The sequence below is a fragment of the Mus caroli genome, unplaced genomic scaffold, assembly GCF_978045245.1.
Source record: "Mus caroli unplaced genomic scaffold, Mus_caroli_1 scaffold_8, whole genome shotgun sequence".
NCBI lineage: Eukaryota > Metazoa > Chordata > Mammalia > Rodentia > Muridae > Mus > Mus caroli.
Window position 1 is genome coordinate 96,597,145 of NW_028227263.1, and position 20,803 is coordinate 96,617,947.

General features: G+C 39.0%; 2 protein-coding genes across 3 annotated transcripts in view; both read right to left on the reverse strand.

Moving 5' to 3' along the window:
* Positions 1 to 20,803, reverse strand: part of Nell1 (neural EGFL like 1) — an 867,181-nt gene that overhangs the window by 258,810 nt on the left and 587,568 nt on the right. The window lies entirely within an intron of this gene.
* On the reverse strand, positions 9,991 to 11,334 carry LOC110297767 (putative isocitrate dehydrogenase [NAD] gamma 2, mitochondrial). The gene has a single exon (XM_021166740.3). The coding sequence runs from the start codon at positions 11,298 to 11,300 to the stop codon at positions 10,098 to 10,100; it is 1,203 nt and encodes a 400-aa protein (XP_021022399.1). The 5' UTR covers positions 11,301 to 11,334; the 3' UTR covers positions 9,991 to 10,097.

Sequence of the window (20,803 nt, forward strand, 5' to 3'; positions counted from 1 at the left end):
TTGAAAGCTTGGCATAAAGTTGGCTTTTGAGTACACTGTACACCTGTTCAAGAAACCAAACCTTTCAGGACTTTGAAAGATCAAAACTAGATGAAGTGCCACAGATGTCCCCTGGCTGCAGCTGTGAGGAGTTAAATATAACCTCGTTTGAAGCTCCTTTGTATTTCTTTCCATAAGAGAATCTAGAAATCTTGATGTCTTACTTTGCAGGTTTCTGCACAATAACTGCACAATCTCCTCTCTTACTTCCCCACAGAGATCTGTGCTTAGATGATGTTGTAAACATTTCAAGAAACAATTTCAAACTTAGGTAAAATGATTTTTCATTAGTTATAAGATTTAATTTTATCTTATACTTATGTCAGGGTGAACTGAGTATGTATTCAGTCAAAGGACAACGTGCAGAAATATGTTCTCTTTTCCACCAAGTGGGTATGTGGAGTCAAACTCATATCATTAGGTTTGAAAGCAAGCACCTTTACCTACTGAGCCACCCCATTGGCCCCAGGGGAAACATTTACAGAAAGGAAAATAGTCTGTCCAAAGTTGAATAACTTAAGTAAAACATAGATAGACAGCAATGTGAATACTTGACTTACAGATTCCAATGTACATATATAGTTGTATTTAATATATTCTGAGCAGACTATGATTAAGTAACACTCATTAAGAAATATTGTTTCTCCTTGAATATGACTATTAAATAATTCTATTTCATCTTTTCACATGAACCTCACCATCTCCCCAATGCACAGCCAGATTCTAAGTACTCTAAAGATCAAAACAAACCTATCATTATCTGTTGTATGTCTTTCTGAGTCTCTGGATATGGGGAACTCTTTGGTCTGTGTTTCATGCATTTTCTCGTGGCATCATGAGAACTGAGTTCGACCCTTTAGGACTTGTCACCCCATTTTTTCATAGTAGATTTATATTTATAAACTCTATAATGGGCCAACATTGAATTGTATTAAAGTTTATATTTTCAAAGTTTTCAGTGTTTGTTTTTTCAGTCTTTATTTTTTTTAGGTAGAATTGACCATTTAAATATATATATACTTTATACATGTGTATATGCATGTGTATCTTGATGCTTTAATACAAAGGTGTACTCTGAGAGAGCTATTGTAATCAACCTAATTAAACAATGGAGTTTTCTTAATCACTATTATATTGCTATGAAGAAACATCAAGAACAAGAGGACAATTATAAGACAAAGCATTTTATTGGAGCCTGGCTTACAGTTTCAGAGGTTTATTCCATTACCATCATGGCTGGAAGCATAGTAGCATGCAGGCAGGTGGTGGAACCATAGCTGAGAAATACATCCTGAACCCTAAGCACAGTGATGTGGGAATTTGAAACCTTAAAACCCACCTCCAGTGACATGCTTCCTCCAACAAGGCCACAACTCCTCACCCCTGTAATCCTATCAATGAGAGTTCTGCTCCCTGGTGACTAAGCATTCAACTGTATGATCTTATGAGGGTCATTTTTATTCAAACTACCACAGGCATTCAATATTTGCAATTCTGAAAAGTATACTTCTGTGACTAATTAGTAATTCTTTGTTTAGGAATATTTTTTTTCTCTTCTTACAATGTATTCTCCATCTAATCTTTATGAAAATATTAAGTCAGTATAACCAAGGTCAATATTTCCTCCCTTAAATAAGTTCCTTACTGGGTAGACAGAGAGCATTTATAATAATTCTTATTTGAAGGCATTTTATGAAAAATAAAAACATACCAGTTTTGTAACTAGACAGGTGACATTCTTTTGTGACAACCTTGGTCATGTACGTCTATAACTAGGTGTTTGAAATGAGTAGGACCCAAACTGGAGGGTTGTCAGCAGACATTTTTACTCAGTTGAGTTTTAAGCACTTGTAAAATTGATAACAAGACTTTCTTTCCTTCTTTCTGGTGACTTTAGTGAGTCTGAGGCATTTTTCCCACTTTGCGCACACCTTTTCCCTTTTCCTTAGGCTCCCCAGAACAATTGCTGATATAACAGCTTGTACTTTCTACCACCGTAAATGAATTCCTTCTGATGTGAAGATTTCCCTGCCACTCAAATTCAAATATTACACACATTGTCAGGGAAACTCTAAGGACCAAACACCCCCCCTTCAAACTCCTCCTGGCTGTGCTCTGTGTTCAGCTCCCTGCCAAAGCTGAGCCTGCAATGTCAGAGTTCTCACACTCTGTGATAACCTGTCACTGGACACTCCCTTCAAATTCCTCCTCTGATCTGTGGTAATTTAAAATGACATGATTGCGTCTACCACATATCATTATTTTAGATGTTTTTGTTGTTGATGATTCCGAGGCCTCGGGAGTTGGGGACATTTTCTCAGACTGAGGATATATGCACAGCACTCTCTTCTACTTGCTTCTACATTGTGAAAGCATCTCACTGAGTTGTATGAGATGACCTTGAATGCACTCTGTAGCCCAAGCAGACCTTGACTTACTACTCTCCTGAGTTACAGATATTCTAGACTTGCACCAACTACAGCTTAGCAAGTCTTTTATCCAAGCAGCCCCTCATCTCTAGTCTAGGGCTTCTCTCTTTTTTCAGTTATTACTCCAGAGGAATGATTTGCATCCTTGACTTGATAATTTATTTTATTTTATTTTTTATTTGCATGTACAGGTGGCAGGGGAGGCTCTGTGTGTGAAGGGCTGGGGTGGGGGGTAAATAAATGTATATGCATGTGTGTGCATGTGTGGAGGTGGCTGTGTGTGAGTGTTGGGGGGAGGCTATATCTGTAGGAGGCTGTTGTGGTCTGGGGTGTGCATGCACCAGTACCCTAACATGCCTGTGAATTGTTTCCATGGGGAAACATGAGCCTATTGCAGAAAACTCATTGCCTTTCATATAATATTGAGAATTCACTAATAGCAAATGTTCATGCGTGACCTCTCAAAGGTGGTAACTCTAGAGCTACCTGGCTCAGTCACCTCATGTTGGTGATACTGCAGGAAAATGTCTTAATGTCTAACCAGTTTTCTCCTCTGTTAAATGATGAGCATAACAATCATTGAAGAGAGTTAACATGAGAATTGTAAATGATATATGCAAAGTGTGCAAAATAAGGAATGAAGCATAATAGACAAAATATGTCACATAAACTGTAATTATTGTCTTCAACATAATGGGGTGTATATACCTCCTATGCAATCACTGCAATGGTCAATATAAGAACTAGAAGTTCGTCAAGAAATATATCGTACCCTCAAACACCATGTGATATATTAAGGCTATTATCAAATAGATGAGTTGTTGTTGTTGCAAGACAAGATGTGAGATGACGGTGTTCAAACCCAGGATGCTATAGAGGGTTCTTTAATCCTCATTGGCTAAAAGCATAAAAGGAACGAGGGGAGATGGAGTTAACACAGAGCATTGTAGAGCAGAATTCATAGATCCTAAAGCTAGCTAAGAGGTCATGGGGAAAGTGGAGAATCAGAAGAGCAACTTCTGGATAAGCAATGCCTATGGCAAGCAAGGCAGGCACCGAAACAAATTGTCATTATTACATATTGTGTTTCCTAGTGTGGCCACATAACACTGTGTATTCCACTGAATGCCGTGCAATGAGTCCCCAGACTCCAATGTTAACCCTAACCCTCTAAATATTTCCTTATTCTTAAATCAGCTCTATCTCTAGCCCATTCTGACCAACAGAATGCAGAAGAAACAGTATTGAGACATTTTCAAGGCTAAGCCTTAAGAAATATACAGACTTAGTTTTCTCTTTCTTTCTTTCTTTCTTTCTTTCTTTCTTTCTTTCTTTCTTTCTTTCTTTCTTTCTTCCTTCCTTCCTTCCTTCCTTCCTTCCTTCCTTCCTTCCTGTCTGTCTGTCTGTCTTTTCTTTTCTTTCTTTCTTTCTTTCTTTCTTTCTTTCTTTCTTTCTTTCTTTTTCAGCTTAGAAACCAGGTATTGTGCTGTGAAGGGACCCAGTTACTTCAATTTGTACATGTGGGGACAACTGAGGATTCTGACAGGCAGCCATTACTGTCATCATCCAGAAAGATGTCTTGGATGTCCCCATTCCCAGCATTCCCTTTAACCTACAGAACTATAACACACAATCATCTGTCCTAAACCACTAGATTGAAGGCCCCATTTAGCAGTAGACAAGCATTTTCTTCTTTTTTTCTTTTTGTTTATTCTTCTCTTATATAGTACATGCCAACCACAGCCTCCCCTCCTTCTACTCTTTCCAGTTGTCCCCCACCCCCACCCCAAGGGACATTTATGTTCCCATGAAGATAAGCTTTGGCCTTCTAAAAAATTAAACAAACCAGAGACCAGAGAGGTTAAGTAACTCTTTCAATGTTAGTATACCTCCTATGTGTGGCAGACTAGAGATGAATGTCAACTCTAGAATTTGAATGAACGAGTGAGTCATTTTAAGGCCACCAATCAAAACAGAGAGCTGGTAAGAATGAGGTCAGATAAAGGCAAACAGCATGCTGCTATCCTTTGTATTCCAGAAATAAAAGCAAAGCAGAGAGGCTGGTAAAGACAAAAATGAGATGACAGAATGAGTGCAGAAAGGTGAGTATGGGCACAACCTGCTATTTGACATCGCCATCTCCCATGACCGGACAGTTCCTCAGAGCTCTGTTCAAAATGGAGGTCTTCCTTTACCAGCAGGGCTTCCCCTTCTCTGACTCTGTCTGGGGATCCCAACCCCTCAATCCCCTACCTGGGAAAAGTCAAGTAGTTCTTGGAAGACCTACAAGTTCAACCTCCTCTCCCCCCGCCCCCCTCAAAAAAAAAAAAACCCACCCAGCAAGTACCTGAGATTCCTGGAATGCCTCTCCATACTACTGAGCCATTCACAAAGCTTTAAACTTTAACTAATGATTTTACATTCATCCTTCTCACTCTCCAAAATTGATATATATCCCTATTCTACCTCAAGTAAAATATATGCATACAAGCACCCTGAATAAAAGTATGCTCACAAACTAAGATCATCTAAGAGAGCTATAACTCTAAGATCCTCCTAAGAGAAGGCCATCTTTTTTTTTTTTTTTTTAAAGTGGTGACCTTTTTCTTTTTTTTTTAATTTTATTTAAACAATTTATATTAGATATTTTCTTCATTTACAATTCAAATGCTATCCCAAAAGTCCCCTATACCTTTCCCCAGCCCTGCTTCCCAAACTACCCACTCCCACTTTCTGGCCCTGGCATTCCCCTGTACTGGGGCATATAATCTTTGCAAGACCAAAGGCCTCTCCTCCCAATAATAGCCTATGAGAAGGCCATCTTCTAAAAGAGCTGAAATACTAAAATCTTCCTCAGAGAATGCCTTCTCTCTCTCTCGGTAGAGCACTCGCTCCCAGCCAGACTGAGATCCTGCAGACTCCATCCATTCATCCTTCCAGTCTGGTATGCAGCAGCATCTGGACTTACTGAAAGGGAGGAAGCAAAGACGTGGAACCACATCTGGATCCCAACATGCCACAGCTAGATGCTCAAGAGAGGAGCACATACCTGATGACGCAGGTGAGATCCTCAATTGAGGTAAGCAAGCTCAACAGACTTCACACTTGTTTCACTGCTCTGTGGGCTCCTGAATTCTTTAGAAAAGAACCACCTTGGATAGGTTTGTAGATGAAAGCCAGACACTATCACTTTGCAATAAATCAGTTCTTCTAATTGCTAACACTTGTCAGTGACTGAAACCTTTCACTTACTCCCTGTTTCCTTGAATAAATACTTAGAATGAGTATAAAGAATAAGTCTGCCCCAGTCCTAGGTCTTGACTCTTCAGTGATGGATTCCTCAATCACTCTTACAGCCGAGGGAATATTGCACTGTATGTGCTTAGCTGACTTTCTCCAAAGAACAAAGGGAAGTCACGGAATGCAGTGTCTGAAGAAGTTTACATGGTTCTATTGTGTTTCAAAAGGAACATATCGGATGCATTGCAGGAAATAAGAAAAAGAAAAGTAAACTATAGGTAGATACAAGTTAACAGAGAATACTTTTAAGTAAAAAATACTGGGAAGCTTCCAATGCACACACATATATTTTCATATACACATGTACCCACACATGTGCAGAAACATACATACACCCAAATTCATACCAGATACACGCATACAAAAAAAGAAAGAAACAAGAAGGAGAGAGAATCAGGAAACTTAATGAAGACAGCTTGTTCCTATGGTCCAAAGTATTTTACAGGAATACTAAACACCTTTTATAATATCTGATTCCCTTCACAATCATCATTTACCATGGCATGTAATGGGAAACACTGATGATGGTGATTTTGGAAACCTACTAGGTGCTATGTAATGGCCACCCTTTCTTTGCTTTTTCGGCAATGCTATGATATGATCACCATCAAACCAGTGTCAACTTTTTCATTAATTTTTTTTAAAAATGTGTATTACATATTGTCTGTGGACTAGTCATCATGGTAAAGATGCAGAGAACAAAAAAAATTAGCTTCATGCCATTTGTTCTAGAGATACTCAAGTGGAAGAGTGTAACAATGAAAATGGTAAATGACAATAAAGGGTGACAGGTTGTCACCTCCAGAGTTTTTGAGTGTCAGGGAATGGACATTTTAAAACTGGGGATCAATTTGAGCTTACTTACACCATAACTACCCCCAGTTGCTAAACATGAGCTGACAGTTGGGCATCTGAAGTTGAGCTGGCTGTGCTTTGAATAAAGCCCCAGTATTACCTAACCTCCCCTGTCTTCATGATGAAATATCTTGACTAAAGCAACTTAAAGAAGTAAGGGTTCATTTTAGCCTACATTTCAAGTGTATCATGATAGGGAAGACTTAGTGACTGAGGCTTCAGGTAGCTGGTCGCATTGCACATGCAATTAGAAAGCAGAAAATAATGAATGTCTATGTCTAGTTGATTTTCTTCTTCCTATTTTCCTGGCAGTTAGGATGGGTCTTCCCACCTTAATTTACATAATTTATATAGTTATAATGGACATATCCACAGGTTAACAAAGTCATGATAGTCCCTCACAGCACTGTCCAAAGCCTTGCATTCTGAATGAGTTTAGGTCTTGTCATGTTTAAAAATTGGTATTAACCACTACATATTTCTAGTGTTAAGAAAAAGGGTCAAAAGTAGGGAGTGCAATAGTTAATTTGGCCACTGTGGCTTTGTAGGTAGAGATGGCAGGTTAAACCCTTGCTCTGTTCACCAAACAATGGCACAGTTATAGGTCTGAACTATGTAAAAGGTGGGCTACAAACCAAAATGTCTTCAATTGTTGGTAAATCCCCTCTTGTGTACCTGACTTTTTCAGGAACTTCTATGTAGGATTGTTTATCACTTTGTCCTCCAGCAAAATTTATCCAACTCTTTTGACCATGTATATATGCATCATTAGGATAGATGAGCTAGCACCTCTGAGACCTTTTTATGGTCCCAGATGAAGAACTTCCATGTGTGATAATGAGGCATGCTGGTATCCACAGCTGCTAGGTTAGATATAAGGATACTGATGATCTCTTTGCTTTTCTCAGTCTCACTTCCAAATGCATGCCAATCCTTCTGGGGAAATTACTGTGAGCTTGTAAAACCATTTTTACATTTTCTACTGAGAAAGAACGTCTTTCAGATCCTAGCAAGATTATGTTTGCATCGTTCCCAAGTATAACTTTAAGGATATTGTAAATAGGATATAATAAATAATGGTAAATATTTAAGTTAGCTCACAGCTTTTGATTTTTATATGAAATTTTTCATAGTTGACAAATAAACCATAAGAAATTGTGAATCACTGAATATGTGGTTTGTATTCCAGGATTCATTTTATATAGTAGAGAACTATGGTGTCTGTGACTCTGGAGGGATTTGACAGCCACATTTTTTAAGTACAACTGAAAGAAGTTTAAGAGTGTTCTTTCACACACAATATCCACTCGTTGATAAGTAGATATTAGCCCAGAAGCTCAGAATACCTAAGATACAATTTGCAAAACACATGAAACTCAAGAAGAAGGAAGACCAAAATGTGGACACTTCAATCCTTCTTAGAAAGGGAAAGAAAATACCCATGGAAGGAGTTACAGAGACAAAGTTCAGAGCAGAGACTGAAGGAATGACCATCCAGAAACTGGTTCACTTGGGGATCTATCCCATAAACAACCACCAAACCCAGACACTATAGTGGATACCAACAAGAGTTTGCTGACAGGAGCCTGATATAGCTGTCTCCTGAGAGGCTCAGCCAGTGCCTGACTAATACTGAAGTGGATGCTCACAGCCATCCATTAGACAGAGCACAGAGTCCCCAATGAAGGCGCTAGAAAAAGTACCCAAGAAGCTGAGGGGTTTGCAGCCCCATAGGAGGAACAACACTATGAACTAACCAGTAACCCCAGAGCTCCCTGGGACTAAACCACCAATCAAAGAAAACACACAGAGAGACTTGTGCCTCTAGCTACATATGTAGCTGAGGATAACCTAGTCAAGTCATCAAGGGAGGAGAGGCCCTTGGTCCTGTGAAGGTGTTATGCCTCAGTATAGGGGAATGCCTGGGCCAGGAAACAGGAGTGGGTTGGGGAGCAGGGAGAGGAGGGAGAGGATGGGGTATTTTCAAGGGGAAACTAGGAAAGGGGATAACATTTGAAATGTAAATAAAGGAAATATCTAATAATTTAAAAACAAAGTGTTTTTTTCTAAGAGAGCTAAAAAGTCCAAGAGGGAACTCATGTACTCATCAAAACACCATAGAGAATTCCTAACACAAATATCTTAACCATCACCAGTAGAAAGGAGATCATTGTGGGTGTGGGAGTCTTCTACAATAGCTCAGTTTCATTATTAAAAGTATAATATACACTTAGTAGGCAAACTTTATAACACTGATTAATTCATTAGTAACTTCTACAGGAAAGCAAGACTCTTCTCTCAGTTTGATTGCAAAAATTTCACTTTTTCAAGGTTCTGAGTTGCCAGGCAGTGGTGTGAATGCCTTTAATCCCAGCACTTGGAAAGCAGAGGCAGGCAGATTTTGAGTGGGAGGCCATCCTGGTCTACAGAGTGAGTTCCAGGAAAACCAGGGCTATACAGAGAAATCCTGTCTTGAAAAAGAAGAAGAAGAAAAAGAAGAAGAAGAAGAAGAAGAAGGAGGAGGAGGAGGAGGAGGAGGAGGAGGAGGAGGAAGAAGGAAGAAGAAGAAGAAGAAGAAGAAGAAGAAGAAGAAGAAGAAGAAGAAGAAGAAGGAAGAAGAAGAAGAAGAAGGAAGAAGAAGAAGAAGAAGAAGAAGAAGAAGAAGAAGAAGAAGAAGAAGAAGAAAGAAGAAGAAGAAAAAGAAGAAGAAGAAGAAGAAGAAGAAAGAAGAAGAAGGAAGAAGAAGAAGGAAGAAGAAGAAGGAAGAAGAAGAAGAAGAAGAAGGAAGAAGAAGAAGAAGAAGAAGAAGAAGAAGAAGAAGAAGAAGAAGAAGAAGAAGAAGAAGAAGGAAGAAGAAGAAGAAGAAGGAAGAAGAAGAAGAAGGAAGAAGAAGAAAGAAGAAGAAGAAAGAAGAAGAAGGAAGAAGAAGAAGGAAGAAGAAGAAGAAGAAGAAGAAGAAGAAGAAGAAGAAGAAGAAGAAGAAGAAGAAGAAGAAGGAAGAAGAAGAAGAAGAAGAAGAAGAAGAAGAAGAAGAAGAAGAAGAAGAAGAAGAAGAAGAAGAAGGAAGAAGAAGAAGGAAGAAGAAGAAGAAGAAGAAGAAGAAGAAGAAGAAGAAGAAGAAGAAGAAGAAGAAGAAGAAGAAGAAGAAGAAGAAGAAGAAGGAAGAAGAAGAAGAAGGAAGAAGAAGAAGAAGGAAGAAGAAGAAGAGAAAAGGTTCTGAGAAAAACCTTGAACTTTCTGATTTATTCAACATACTATATCCCAGAGAGGTGAGGACTTTGCAATAAACTTTCAGGGAAATTCCTGTTTGTCCATATTGTGAAAAGCTTTGCTAATTAAAGTAAACAATGTTTACTGAATTGAAATTTAATGGAAAAACCAATATTGATCCCCCCACCTTCCCTTCCAGTGAATTGGCAATGTTCACTCTCAATTCATGCTGAGTGAGCTAGCTGGACTTTCTGAGGGGGTGAATCAAGTGAACTGCAGGAAGAAATTTGGATGACAACCACTAGTTTGTTCTTTCATGTGGTCTAAGATATACTCTACAGTGCTTGCAGTGGTCCCCTGACCTCCAATGTCTGGAGTGCAGACAGCTTTGTTTTGTAAGGATGCCATGACTGCAGATCGGATGTGAGTGGCATAGGGTTGGAGATCAAGGTAGTCCAGCATGATACAGCTGGTCAGCAGCATGGCAACAGGGTTGGCAATATTTCTGTGAGCTAAATCTTTACCTATTTCCTTTGAACCCATCTCAAATATTGCATATGAATCACCATAATTGGCTCCAGGGACAACTCCTGACCCTCCAACCAGCCCTGTGCAGATACTGTTGATAATGTTGCCATAAAGATTGGGCATCACCATGACATCAAACTGCTGGGGCTTCGATACCAACTGCATTGTGGTGTTGTCTATAATCATACTCTCTAAGGTGATCTGAGGATAGTGAGCTGCCACATCCTTACAGCACTGAAGGAAGAGCCCATCTCCCAGTTTCATGATGTTGGCTTTGTGAACAACTGTCACCTTTTTCCGCCCCATCTTTTGAGCCAACTTGAAGGCATAATCAGCAATGCGCAGAGACTTGGTCTTTGTCACAATCTTAAGGCTCTCTACCACTCCTTTCACGCTCTCATGCTCTAGGTTAGTATACTCCCCCTCTGTATTCTCCCGAACAACCAAGATGTCTATGTCTTTGTGTCGGGTCATAACACCAGGAAAAGTCTTGAAATGGACGACACTGGCATAGAGGTCAAGGATGGTGCGAAACTTGGTGTTGTGCGACTTGAAACGGGCAGGCAGATTGTGGTTGGTTGCAATATTGCCCTTCAGAGCTACACGGTTCCGACGGATGGCCATGAGAGCATTTTTGATCTCCTCTTCATTAGATGTTGAGGTGACCCACACCTCTTCAAAGTCCACTGGCACACAATTTGATCTGAATATTCTCTTGACATGAACCATAAGCTCAGGCCCAATGCCATCTCCAGGTATCATAGCCACCGTGTGTCTTCCACCATACTTTGGCGAAGGAGGCACTGTGCAATGTGAGCAGAAACTTCTGAAGGAGGTCACAAGCTCACATACTACCTCACTAGAATGGCCAAGAAAAGCAGCAGATTGGAGAATTGTTTTTATAGAACAGCTGGTTACTGCCAACATCTTTACTATCATGGCTGTCCTCACTCTTTCTTAGAAACAGTTTGCTTTGGAGTTCTGAGGCAATGATTCCTTCTTGAGTCACAATTCTCTCTCCTTCCTTACATTCTGTTTTGCAGACATTCTACTCGTGTAAGCATGCTAGATATGGAACAATAGAGTGTCTACACTAAAAGCTGCAAACATTTTCTGGCTAGGTAATAATTCATGTATATGGGCTCTGCTCTAAAAATACGACTTTTTAAAAAATTTACCTTTTTGAAAAAAATGTAATTCTCTTTCATATATTAGATCTTATCCACAGTTTCCCCTCCTTCCACTCTTCCTAGTCCAACTTCCCAAACTTCCTTCCCACCCAGATCTACTCCTCTGTTTCCCTGTGCCCCTCAGCACAATAGACAGTGAGTCACTATCATAGTTTTGAAAACTTAGTACCTGTATACATTGTATTTTATTTGTATCTACTACCTCCACCTCCCTCCAGCTCCTGGCAGGATGTTCCAACACATCCACCTTCAAATTTCATGTCCTTAAAAAAAATCAATAACCTACTAACTGATTAGGAATTTTCTTATGTGCCTGGGTAAAGAGACATCTTTAAATGGGAAGCTTATAGGTTATAGGGGAGACCCACAATTGCTTTGCTAAATAGTTGTTTTATTAAACTGTCTTTTAGATATGTTTGTATTCAGAGATCTGTGCCACTGATCCCAACCTTGGTCAGAGAAACATCTTTTTACATTAGGTAATGATTAATACAGAGACTTATGACTGATTATAATGTTGAGAATAAGTAATTGACTGCATAGCTGTAGATAAGATAACTACATCAAATTCCTCTGATCTGATGGTTAGGAAACATCTAAAAATAAGTCAGAAAGACTGTAAGAGCCATAGAATGGAGAAGGGACCATGAAATGCTGTGTTCTAGATAGTACATGACTGTTGCACATATAATTTAATTTTTTAACTAGACTTTATTTTCCAACAATTACAGAGGCACAGAGGAACTGAGATGAAGATAGTGGCATTCCTCACATACCCAGGCCATGATTTAGACATAGATTTCCCCCTGGTCAGAATCCTGCCTGCAAATGATACATGTTTAATAACTGATAAATAAACATTGGCAAACCTTTGTGACTCATAACCTATGGTTTGCTCTAGGATTTTCTTCCAATTTTAAACCGGATATAGATTTACACAAATATAGAATGCCATGTCTCCATTGTTATAGTGCCATAATTGGGTTTCTTCTTTAATACATTCTAAGAAAATCACTGGGTAAGAAGTGCAACTCCTTGGAAACACCTATATATTTATGGAACGAGCATTCCTGGAGTTGACAGCAAAGTATTTTTTAATAGTGTTGGTGCATTCTGAAATGGAAGGGCTACTGAGCTAAGAAATGACCCCAACAGGATGAATCCCAGCATCAGAGTAAGGATTAACATACCAAGAACAGTGTTTTCAAAGATATTTAGCTCAGTAGCAGGACATGGCCAGACATGGGGACTCTGAGCATCATTCTGAATGCATTTAACAGACTGGGGGAAATATGTGCAATCAATGAAGAAATGGGTCACACTGGAAGAACAGTAAACTGAGTGAGGAAAGATGATCTAAATAAGTTCACTTTTAGTATGCTATGTCTTTGAAGCCTGGATGATAGCCACACAATGACTTCTAGTGAATAGCTTAATAAATGAGTTGGAAATCCCTGATGAGAGATCATGGGTGAAGGTATAGATTCGGGAGTCATCAACATATCAGAGAGGTATATAGGAGTATAAACAATAGCCTGAAGTAGAGGATCCCTACTTTGTTTTTGCTGCTATGGATGACAAATGACATCCACAGGAGATAGTCCCATATAGGCACACACATATACATGTGCACATAGATAAAGTAGTTGACAAAACAGAGCAAAAGGTCTCTAAGTTGCTTTGTAGGAAATATGCAGAAACAGCAAAATTGTTCTACAAATGATTATGAAATCTATTGCTTGTTTTAAACCACATCACTTTTAGGGAAAAATGTAGATGCACATTTTCTAATATTAAAACCATATTGAACTGTATATCAAAGATACAATTCGGTTCTCTCTAGGTAATGTAAGTAGAGCAGCATCCAGTAGCTCAGACTAAGAAAATTATAATCTCAACATCAAAATGTACAGAAATTGTATTTCTGTGTAGACTTTATGCTAATGCTATAGGATACAACTGTCTAAGCCTCTAACTTGGATGACTGCTTTACTCCTGATATGGAAGTTTTAAGGGTTTAAGGTATCCTCACTCTTGTTTCTGTGTTATAAGGAAACAGGTAAATATACATGTTTTATCAGCCTATCTTCTTAGTTATCTATGTAAAATATCAAGGAAACAAATACACATATAAACCCACAGTTCACAGACTGTAGCCTATCAGAATTGTTGTAACGTTCAAAAAGTAGCTTTAGTAATTCTACAAGAATTACACCTATTGTCCTTTAAACATTTGCATCCTTCCCCCATCTCCTCTCAGATCAACTGCCCAACTTTGTGTCTTCATTTTTGAAAAGCCACTCAGTCTTTTGGTACCTCCTACATCTTCTCTCATGTATGGAGATGGGCTGAACATGCAGATCTATCAAGGGCTACAACCTAAACATAACTACCTCTTGCCCTTGAAAGCTAACATTACCTACACACACACACACACACACACACACACACACATAGGGACACAAAAGTTAGATGTGGCAGGTCACTTGGTTTTCTGGTTTTAGTTTGCATAGGTCTTATGTGTGTTGTCATAGCCATTGTCAGAATTGCTACATCTACATTAACAACAGATCATAGACATTTCAAGAAATATGAGCCAATGAATGATAGCCAATCCCCCATCACATATAATCCAAGATATCATATTGAAATACAGTTGAGGAAATGTTGCATCCTATGGGAGTAACTCTGTGGTGAGTCTGAGTCATTGAAAAAGGAATCCATTCACAAGCCATTCACAAGCACTTTCAATGTAAGGCATATGAATAAGTGCAGTGTGGTTAGGTCATAGCTGATTGTACCATGATGTAGTAATATTGTCATGCCAGTATGGTCTGGGAAGATGTCTGCTGAGACAGCATAAGAGATGACAGCAATGAAAAGGACGTCAGTATTTGAAGCCTTAGAGGAGAATAACTGAGAAGAATGCACTGGAACGATGGACTTACTAAGAGAGGCCATTGTTTTCTAGGGGAGGTGACATGTCCATGGACAGGACAGTCACCCCTATCACAATTCTGTAAAGAGGGAAGTATAGCAACCAGTAATAGCAACCAGGGGCTCAACGGTAACTTCAACAATGAAGGCAGATTAATGGTTAACAGCATGGGCTCCAGAACCAAGTGGCCTGCCACACCTAACATTTGTGTCTGTGTCCGTGTCCGTGTGTGTGTGAGTGTGTGTGTGTGTGTGTGTGTGAACATGCATGTAGAAGCAGAGATCTACTTATCTTCCTTGATCACTCTCTATGTTATATTTTGTTCACTTATTTTTTGCATGTGTGTGTGTGTGTGTGTAAATGTGTGTGTGAATGTGTGTGTGTGTTTGGGGGGATATATCATGTGTGCATACATGCTCATGTGTATAACATCCATGTGGGAAGGTACATGTATGGGCACAAGTGTCTATGTGTCTATGTGCATGTGTAGGTCCAAGGCTGATGCTGAGAGTCTTTGTCAATCACTTCCCACCGTACATTATTCACTAAAGTAGGGTTTCTCAATTGAACTTACACTCATCAATATGGCAAGTATAGCTAGCCAGCTTGTCCCAAGATCAGACCTACTTTAAGAGCACTATAACTACAGTGGAGCTACCATATCCACATAGCATTTACATTAGTATTAGGGATTTGAATCCTTATCCTTCTTTGGCAAGGGTTTTATCCATGAAGATACCTCCTTAGTCTTCCACTTTAGTTTTTCAGACTAAATATAGCTAACTTGCTCAATGAACCTGGATCTCACCAATTCAAGAAAATGGACAATAGAACAAACACCAGGGGTTCTTCTGTCTTTCTCTAATTTCCCAGCACTAAACTTTTGGTAGGTATGCACTTCCATAATTGGCTAGTTACGTGGGTACCAAAGATCTGAATACAGGTCCTCACAATTGCACAGTAAGAGTTTCACAGACTCTCCTAGCTCTTACCAATGTATTCTCCTCAAATTATATGACCTATTTTAGAACCTGCATTCCAGGGAGAAGAGCAAAATAAAAATGGACACATAGATGACAGACTGAAAAGCATGCAGATCTCTTAATGCCACCGTATAAGTGCTATGAAACAAATACAAATACCTTTACTTTCAGAATTTGAATTCTTAGACAGACTTAAAATATATAATATAAACATAATAACTCACATAAGGTATGTACATATATAAGTATATATGCATACATATATATTCAGATCCCTAGTACTCATTTAAATGCTAGATGGGTGTGGTAGCTCAACTATAATTATAGTATTCTTAAAGTAGATTAGATCCTGGGGCAAGTTGGCTAGCTAGACTTGCCATACTCTTTATATATATATATATATATATATATATATATATATATATATATACATACATACATACACATACATACATACATATATTATACATATACATATATACATATATATACACATATATACATATATATATACATATATACATATATATATATATACACATATATACATATATAATGTGAGTAGAGATGTGGTGCTAAATGGTTTCCTAATGACAGGGCTGGAATGAGTTACCTATGTACCTGGTAAGGATGGATAACACAGGGACTTCAGTACAACTATAAGACAGGACAAGTAGCAGATGGAGGAAGGGGAGAGAGAGGCTTTCTGAAACGGAGACAAAATTGAAAGGCCTGTAGGGTGTGCTAAGTTTCCCTGGTTGGCTGCATTTATGGGAGAAAATAGGCACAGACAAAAAGAGAAAGTAATTGGGGTCAGAGATTAGGAGTCTTCAACGACAAACTTATGATCTCTATGATACCCCAAGGGCAGCATGGAAGGATTCAGAAATAAAGGCTCTAAGTGGTGTGACTTTAAAAGGAAAGCACACATTAGAAAGAGGAAGAAAGGCAGGAAACTTCAAGGATTATGGTGACTTTATATAGCAAGACTTACCTGATACAAGCAGAAAAATTTAAATGAACACATACATAGAACTGGAAAGAGAGGGGGGAGGGGGGAGGGCAAGGGGGAGAGAGGGTTCTTGATATTCATTTGAATTTTTGAGAACCAAGTCACTGATAATTTTGCTTTACATTTTTCCAAAACTACACTGTCAATGTATTCCAGGTTCTACATTGCACATTAGTTCAATCTCTTGCACAGATCCTGCCTTTATCATCTGACAGCAACAGAAGTAAGATGCTAAGGATATTAATAATTCCTTATAATTTAACAAAAATGCTGGGCCTTAGTCTCTTCAGACCCATTTGTGTTCTTCTCCCTCGTTGTGCAACTTCCTTGGGGCAGCGATGTCACCATGAACTCCCTCTCCCACATGCCCATGAGACAGAGGGCAAGAGTCTTACTCACAAGCACACAGGTCACCATGGCAGAGCTTCAAATCTTTACAACATACAATGATAACTGTGCAGAACTACCAATAGCTGCTAACAGGCATCTAGGTTAAGTTAAGGGTCCTTTAAAAGTTATTGCACTTGCAATAACTCTATCTCAAAGACCCACTAAAATTCTATATTTCTTTTTTGTTTCCCTGTTGTATAAGTTTGCATATTTGCAAGGGTCATGGGAATTACAGAGGATAAGAATTTTTGAAAATTAGAAATTAGATATAAAGGGGTAGTGCCTGCCTCCTCAGACACTGAGAGCCGAATGTCAAGTATAGCAGAGGAAGAAAAAGAAATAATTAGGTTCACAACACAGAAGGAAAACATAGGAACTAACAGAGGGGGAGCTAACATCTATTTAATAATTATATACCCAGTCAGTTCTTCCTCATTCTGCCCTCTCAGATGGCTATGATCCCAGCAGCCTATGAGAAGATGATAGTTTGACCTTTGGTCCTCAGAAACACTACATACAATTAGTGCAGACTCAATATTGACTATTAGGAAAAGAAGAAAGCCATACTGTGTGCTAGATATGGCCTACATTGCCTGGACATATGTATTGAAAAATATTGCCAACAAACAAAAAAAAAACCTAAATATAGAATACTGACAATCAGATCATTCCCAAGAGAAGGGGCCCACTGAAGTCTATGGTCAAACTGTACAGCAGAGAATAGAAGTTACAATTTTCCTGCTCAGCTCTTAAATATGAGTGAAAAGCCAGGGGAATCATTGGTGGGAAACATCTAAAATGAGAAGCAGAAAGCCAAACAACTCAACAGACAAATATTATGAGGGAGGCACAGGAACCTACTTCATGCATCAACACTAATATCTGAAGACAAAAGGGGCAAAAAAAAAATCAGGAAACAAAAACAATATCCTCTGAGAACAATGATGAGGAGAAAGAACTCATTTTCTGACATAGAAAGGGACAGTGGAACCAAAAGAGAGGAGAAAGTGTTGGAAGTCAAAATGAGAAATTTTTACATATGGACATGCACATACATAAGCTTGAAAATGAATAAGAAAGTTGCAAGGCTCAGCATCAATGTCTTAAGAGCACTAGTCAAAGAAATGGAAAGCAAAACATGTATAAGCCAGAGAATACAGGAGTCACCAAAGTCATAAAGCAAGACATTTGCACATTTAAACTTTATGAGTTTCAGAGTGAAACAGTCCACTGAGTATCTACCCATCAGAATAAAAGAAAATGAAACCAGTTTGTTCTAGTTTCATTTTCATTGCTGTGATGATAAAAAAAAAAATCTTGACAAAAAGCAGAATAGTGTAAGAAAGTGTTTATCTGGTTTACAATTGTAGTGACAGCTCCTGGTTTCAGGAAAGTCCAGGCAGGTATTCTAGAAGCTGATTATGTCAAATCCACAAGAAAGAGAGAAAGAAAGAGAAGAAAAGAGAAAAGGAGAGAGGGGGAGGGGAGAGAGGGAGGGGATGGGGAGGGGAGGGGAAAAGGGAGACAGGAGAGGAAAGAGGAGATGAGGCAGGAGGGGAGGGGAGGGGAGGCAAGGGAAGGGGAGGGGAGGGGAGGGGAGGGGAGGGGAGGGGAGGGGAGGGGAGGGGAGGGGAGGGGAGGGGAGGGGAGGGGACAGGAGGAGATGGGAGATGGGAGGAGACAGGAGACTACAGGAGAGGAGAGGAGACGGGAGAGGAGAGGGAGGAGGAGAGGTCATCACATCCTTCTGTGGTGCATGCTTGCTTTCAGCTAGCTTTTCCTTTCTTACAATATTCAGGACTTCCTGCCTAAGGAATTATATGATCCACAATGACTTGAGTTTCCCCACATCAATTAAATCCATTGCAGACATGTCCTAATCTGAAAAAATAATTGACTGAAAACTCTCTTCCCAGGTGATTCTAGGCTGTGTCAAAGGGACAATTGACACTGAGCAGTATCCCATGTCACTGTGTAAGCTAAAGGAAAGCAGAGATACCTTGGGTTTCTGAACTATCAAATCCTAACCTGAAAGGATGCCCTAAAAATCTGAAGGAGAAACTCATTCATAGTAAAATAATGTTTTAAATCACTATTATTAAATGGTGGTTAAATTAATTTTAGAACATTTGCATTTTGCTCATATTCCAGGTATTTAAGCAATGCAGAAATATTCAGTCAACACTTTTTTATAGCAATAGTCTTAAAACTTTGTCACCAGGCACTTTTATAATGTGTGTCACCAAGCTAGGACAGTAGTGCAAGAAAGAACACAGATAATGTGCCAAAATCCAGGGCTCCCTTCCACAGGGAGAGGCAAAGAGCATCCTATGAAACAAACTGTGGAGACAGCCTAGAAATCAATTGAACTGGGTGTGGAGGGGCTAAGGGAAACAGCTAATGTCTTGAAGGGCATCTATTTCTTGGGTTGGAACTTAAAAATTATTATAGGTACATAATAAATTAATCAAGAATATGATTATTAATGGTAAGGGGAACGAAAGCCTTCCATGCAAGAAAATCAATGTTGTATATCCCATAATCTGCTCATGATCATTTCATACACAGCTACACTAACAAAAAAACACATTATACTGATGCAGCAAGACTGTAAAGCAGTAACCAGCAGCCGAATTAACTTAAGTAGGGAGAGGTGATCTACAAATTGTCTAAATTGGACCTATGATAATGTAATAAAAAAGTATACTGTTTTGAGACTCCAAGGGAGCAGCTGAGAGAATCTGTAAACAGAATTGACCATCATCGTCTCACAGGTAGGAAGTCTTTAAGTAAAGCCTGTTGAGGCACTGAAGCCTAAGAGGTAAAAGTCACAGATGCCCTGGGGTCCAATGCTGGCTACTCCACTCACATCTATTAGAGCCTTATTCTAACAAAATTGCTTATGACTCTTACTTACAGCTATGATCACCTGGCTTGGGGCAGAATGTTAAACCTCCTCTGTCTCACTTGCCTTTTCTGTAAATGAAGGTAATAGCTTCCTCATACAGATTGGCAAGAATTGAATACAGGAAATGTGAACGTTACCTAGGTCATTATTACTCATACAAATACAGTATTTTGGAGTAGCCTCAGTCCAAATAAATAAGATTAAGAGAATATGCTATTTCACTGTATTTGAACACAACTTGTATACTTTGGCCCAAATTTAGAATTTAAAAAACATGCCAAGAAAACAGTATCTGTGTAGTGCATTGAATGCTTTCACCGCCGAGTCCTACTCCTTTCTATCCTCATTTATTATCTATTCACATATACAGAAATTTCCTCCAATTACAGAATATTGGAAGCACTTAATATCCCAATCTCCCTTCACTTAACAATTTGAGAAATTGATGTAAGGTATTAATATGTCTTCTAGAGGGAAATGAACAAGCTCCTATTTATAATTCTCCCCTTACTCTGAGAAATTATTTTAAGATCAGTCTTCATATTTTGTGAATACTGACTAATTTTTAATAATTCTTGAGCCTGTGTGAGTATGAGCTAAAATTCATTCACCTAAAGAAAAAGTGAGAGGCCATTCAATAACCCTCAAGACAAAATATCATTTCCCTCCTGCAGATGAGGACTATGTCTGCTGAATGCTGATTAGTTCGTGCCTCGGATGCCAGCTTTCCTTTGCTCAGTTATAGCTTGGCATGGAATGCCAGAACATAGGAATGTGCTACCCCAAGCACATTGACCAATCATCAGTGTTCCATGTGGTTTTTACTTTCTAACTATCAGAAATTATGTAACAAACAAAGACACCAGGACAATCTGTACTGCCGATAAGACATGTGTGCACATCACCATGGCCAGTCATGACACTGAAAGTTCCTTTGCCTGTTCACAGTGACCCCTAATAAAGACATTCTCATCTGACAGAAGGAGTCTCGGGGATGGTGATCTTTCTCTTTCCTGCAGCA

Bases quoted from the DNA above. Each gene is read 5' to 3' on its own strand.
- LOC110297767 (XM_021166740.3), bottom strand. From the start codon at position 11,300: ATGATAGTAAAGATGTTGGCAGTAACCAGCTGTTCTATAAAAACAATT.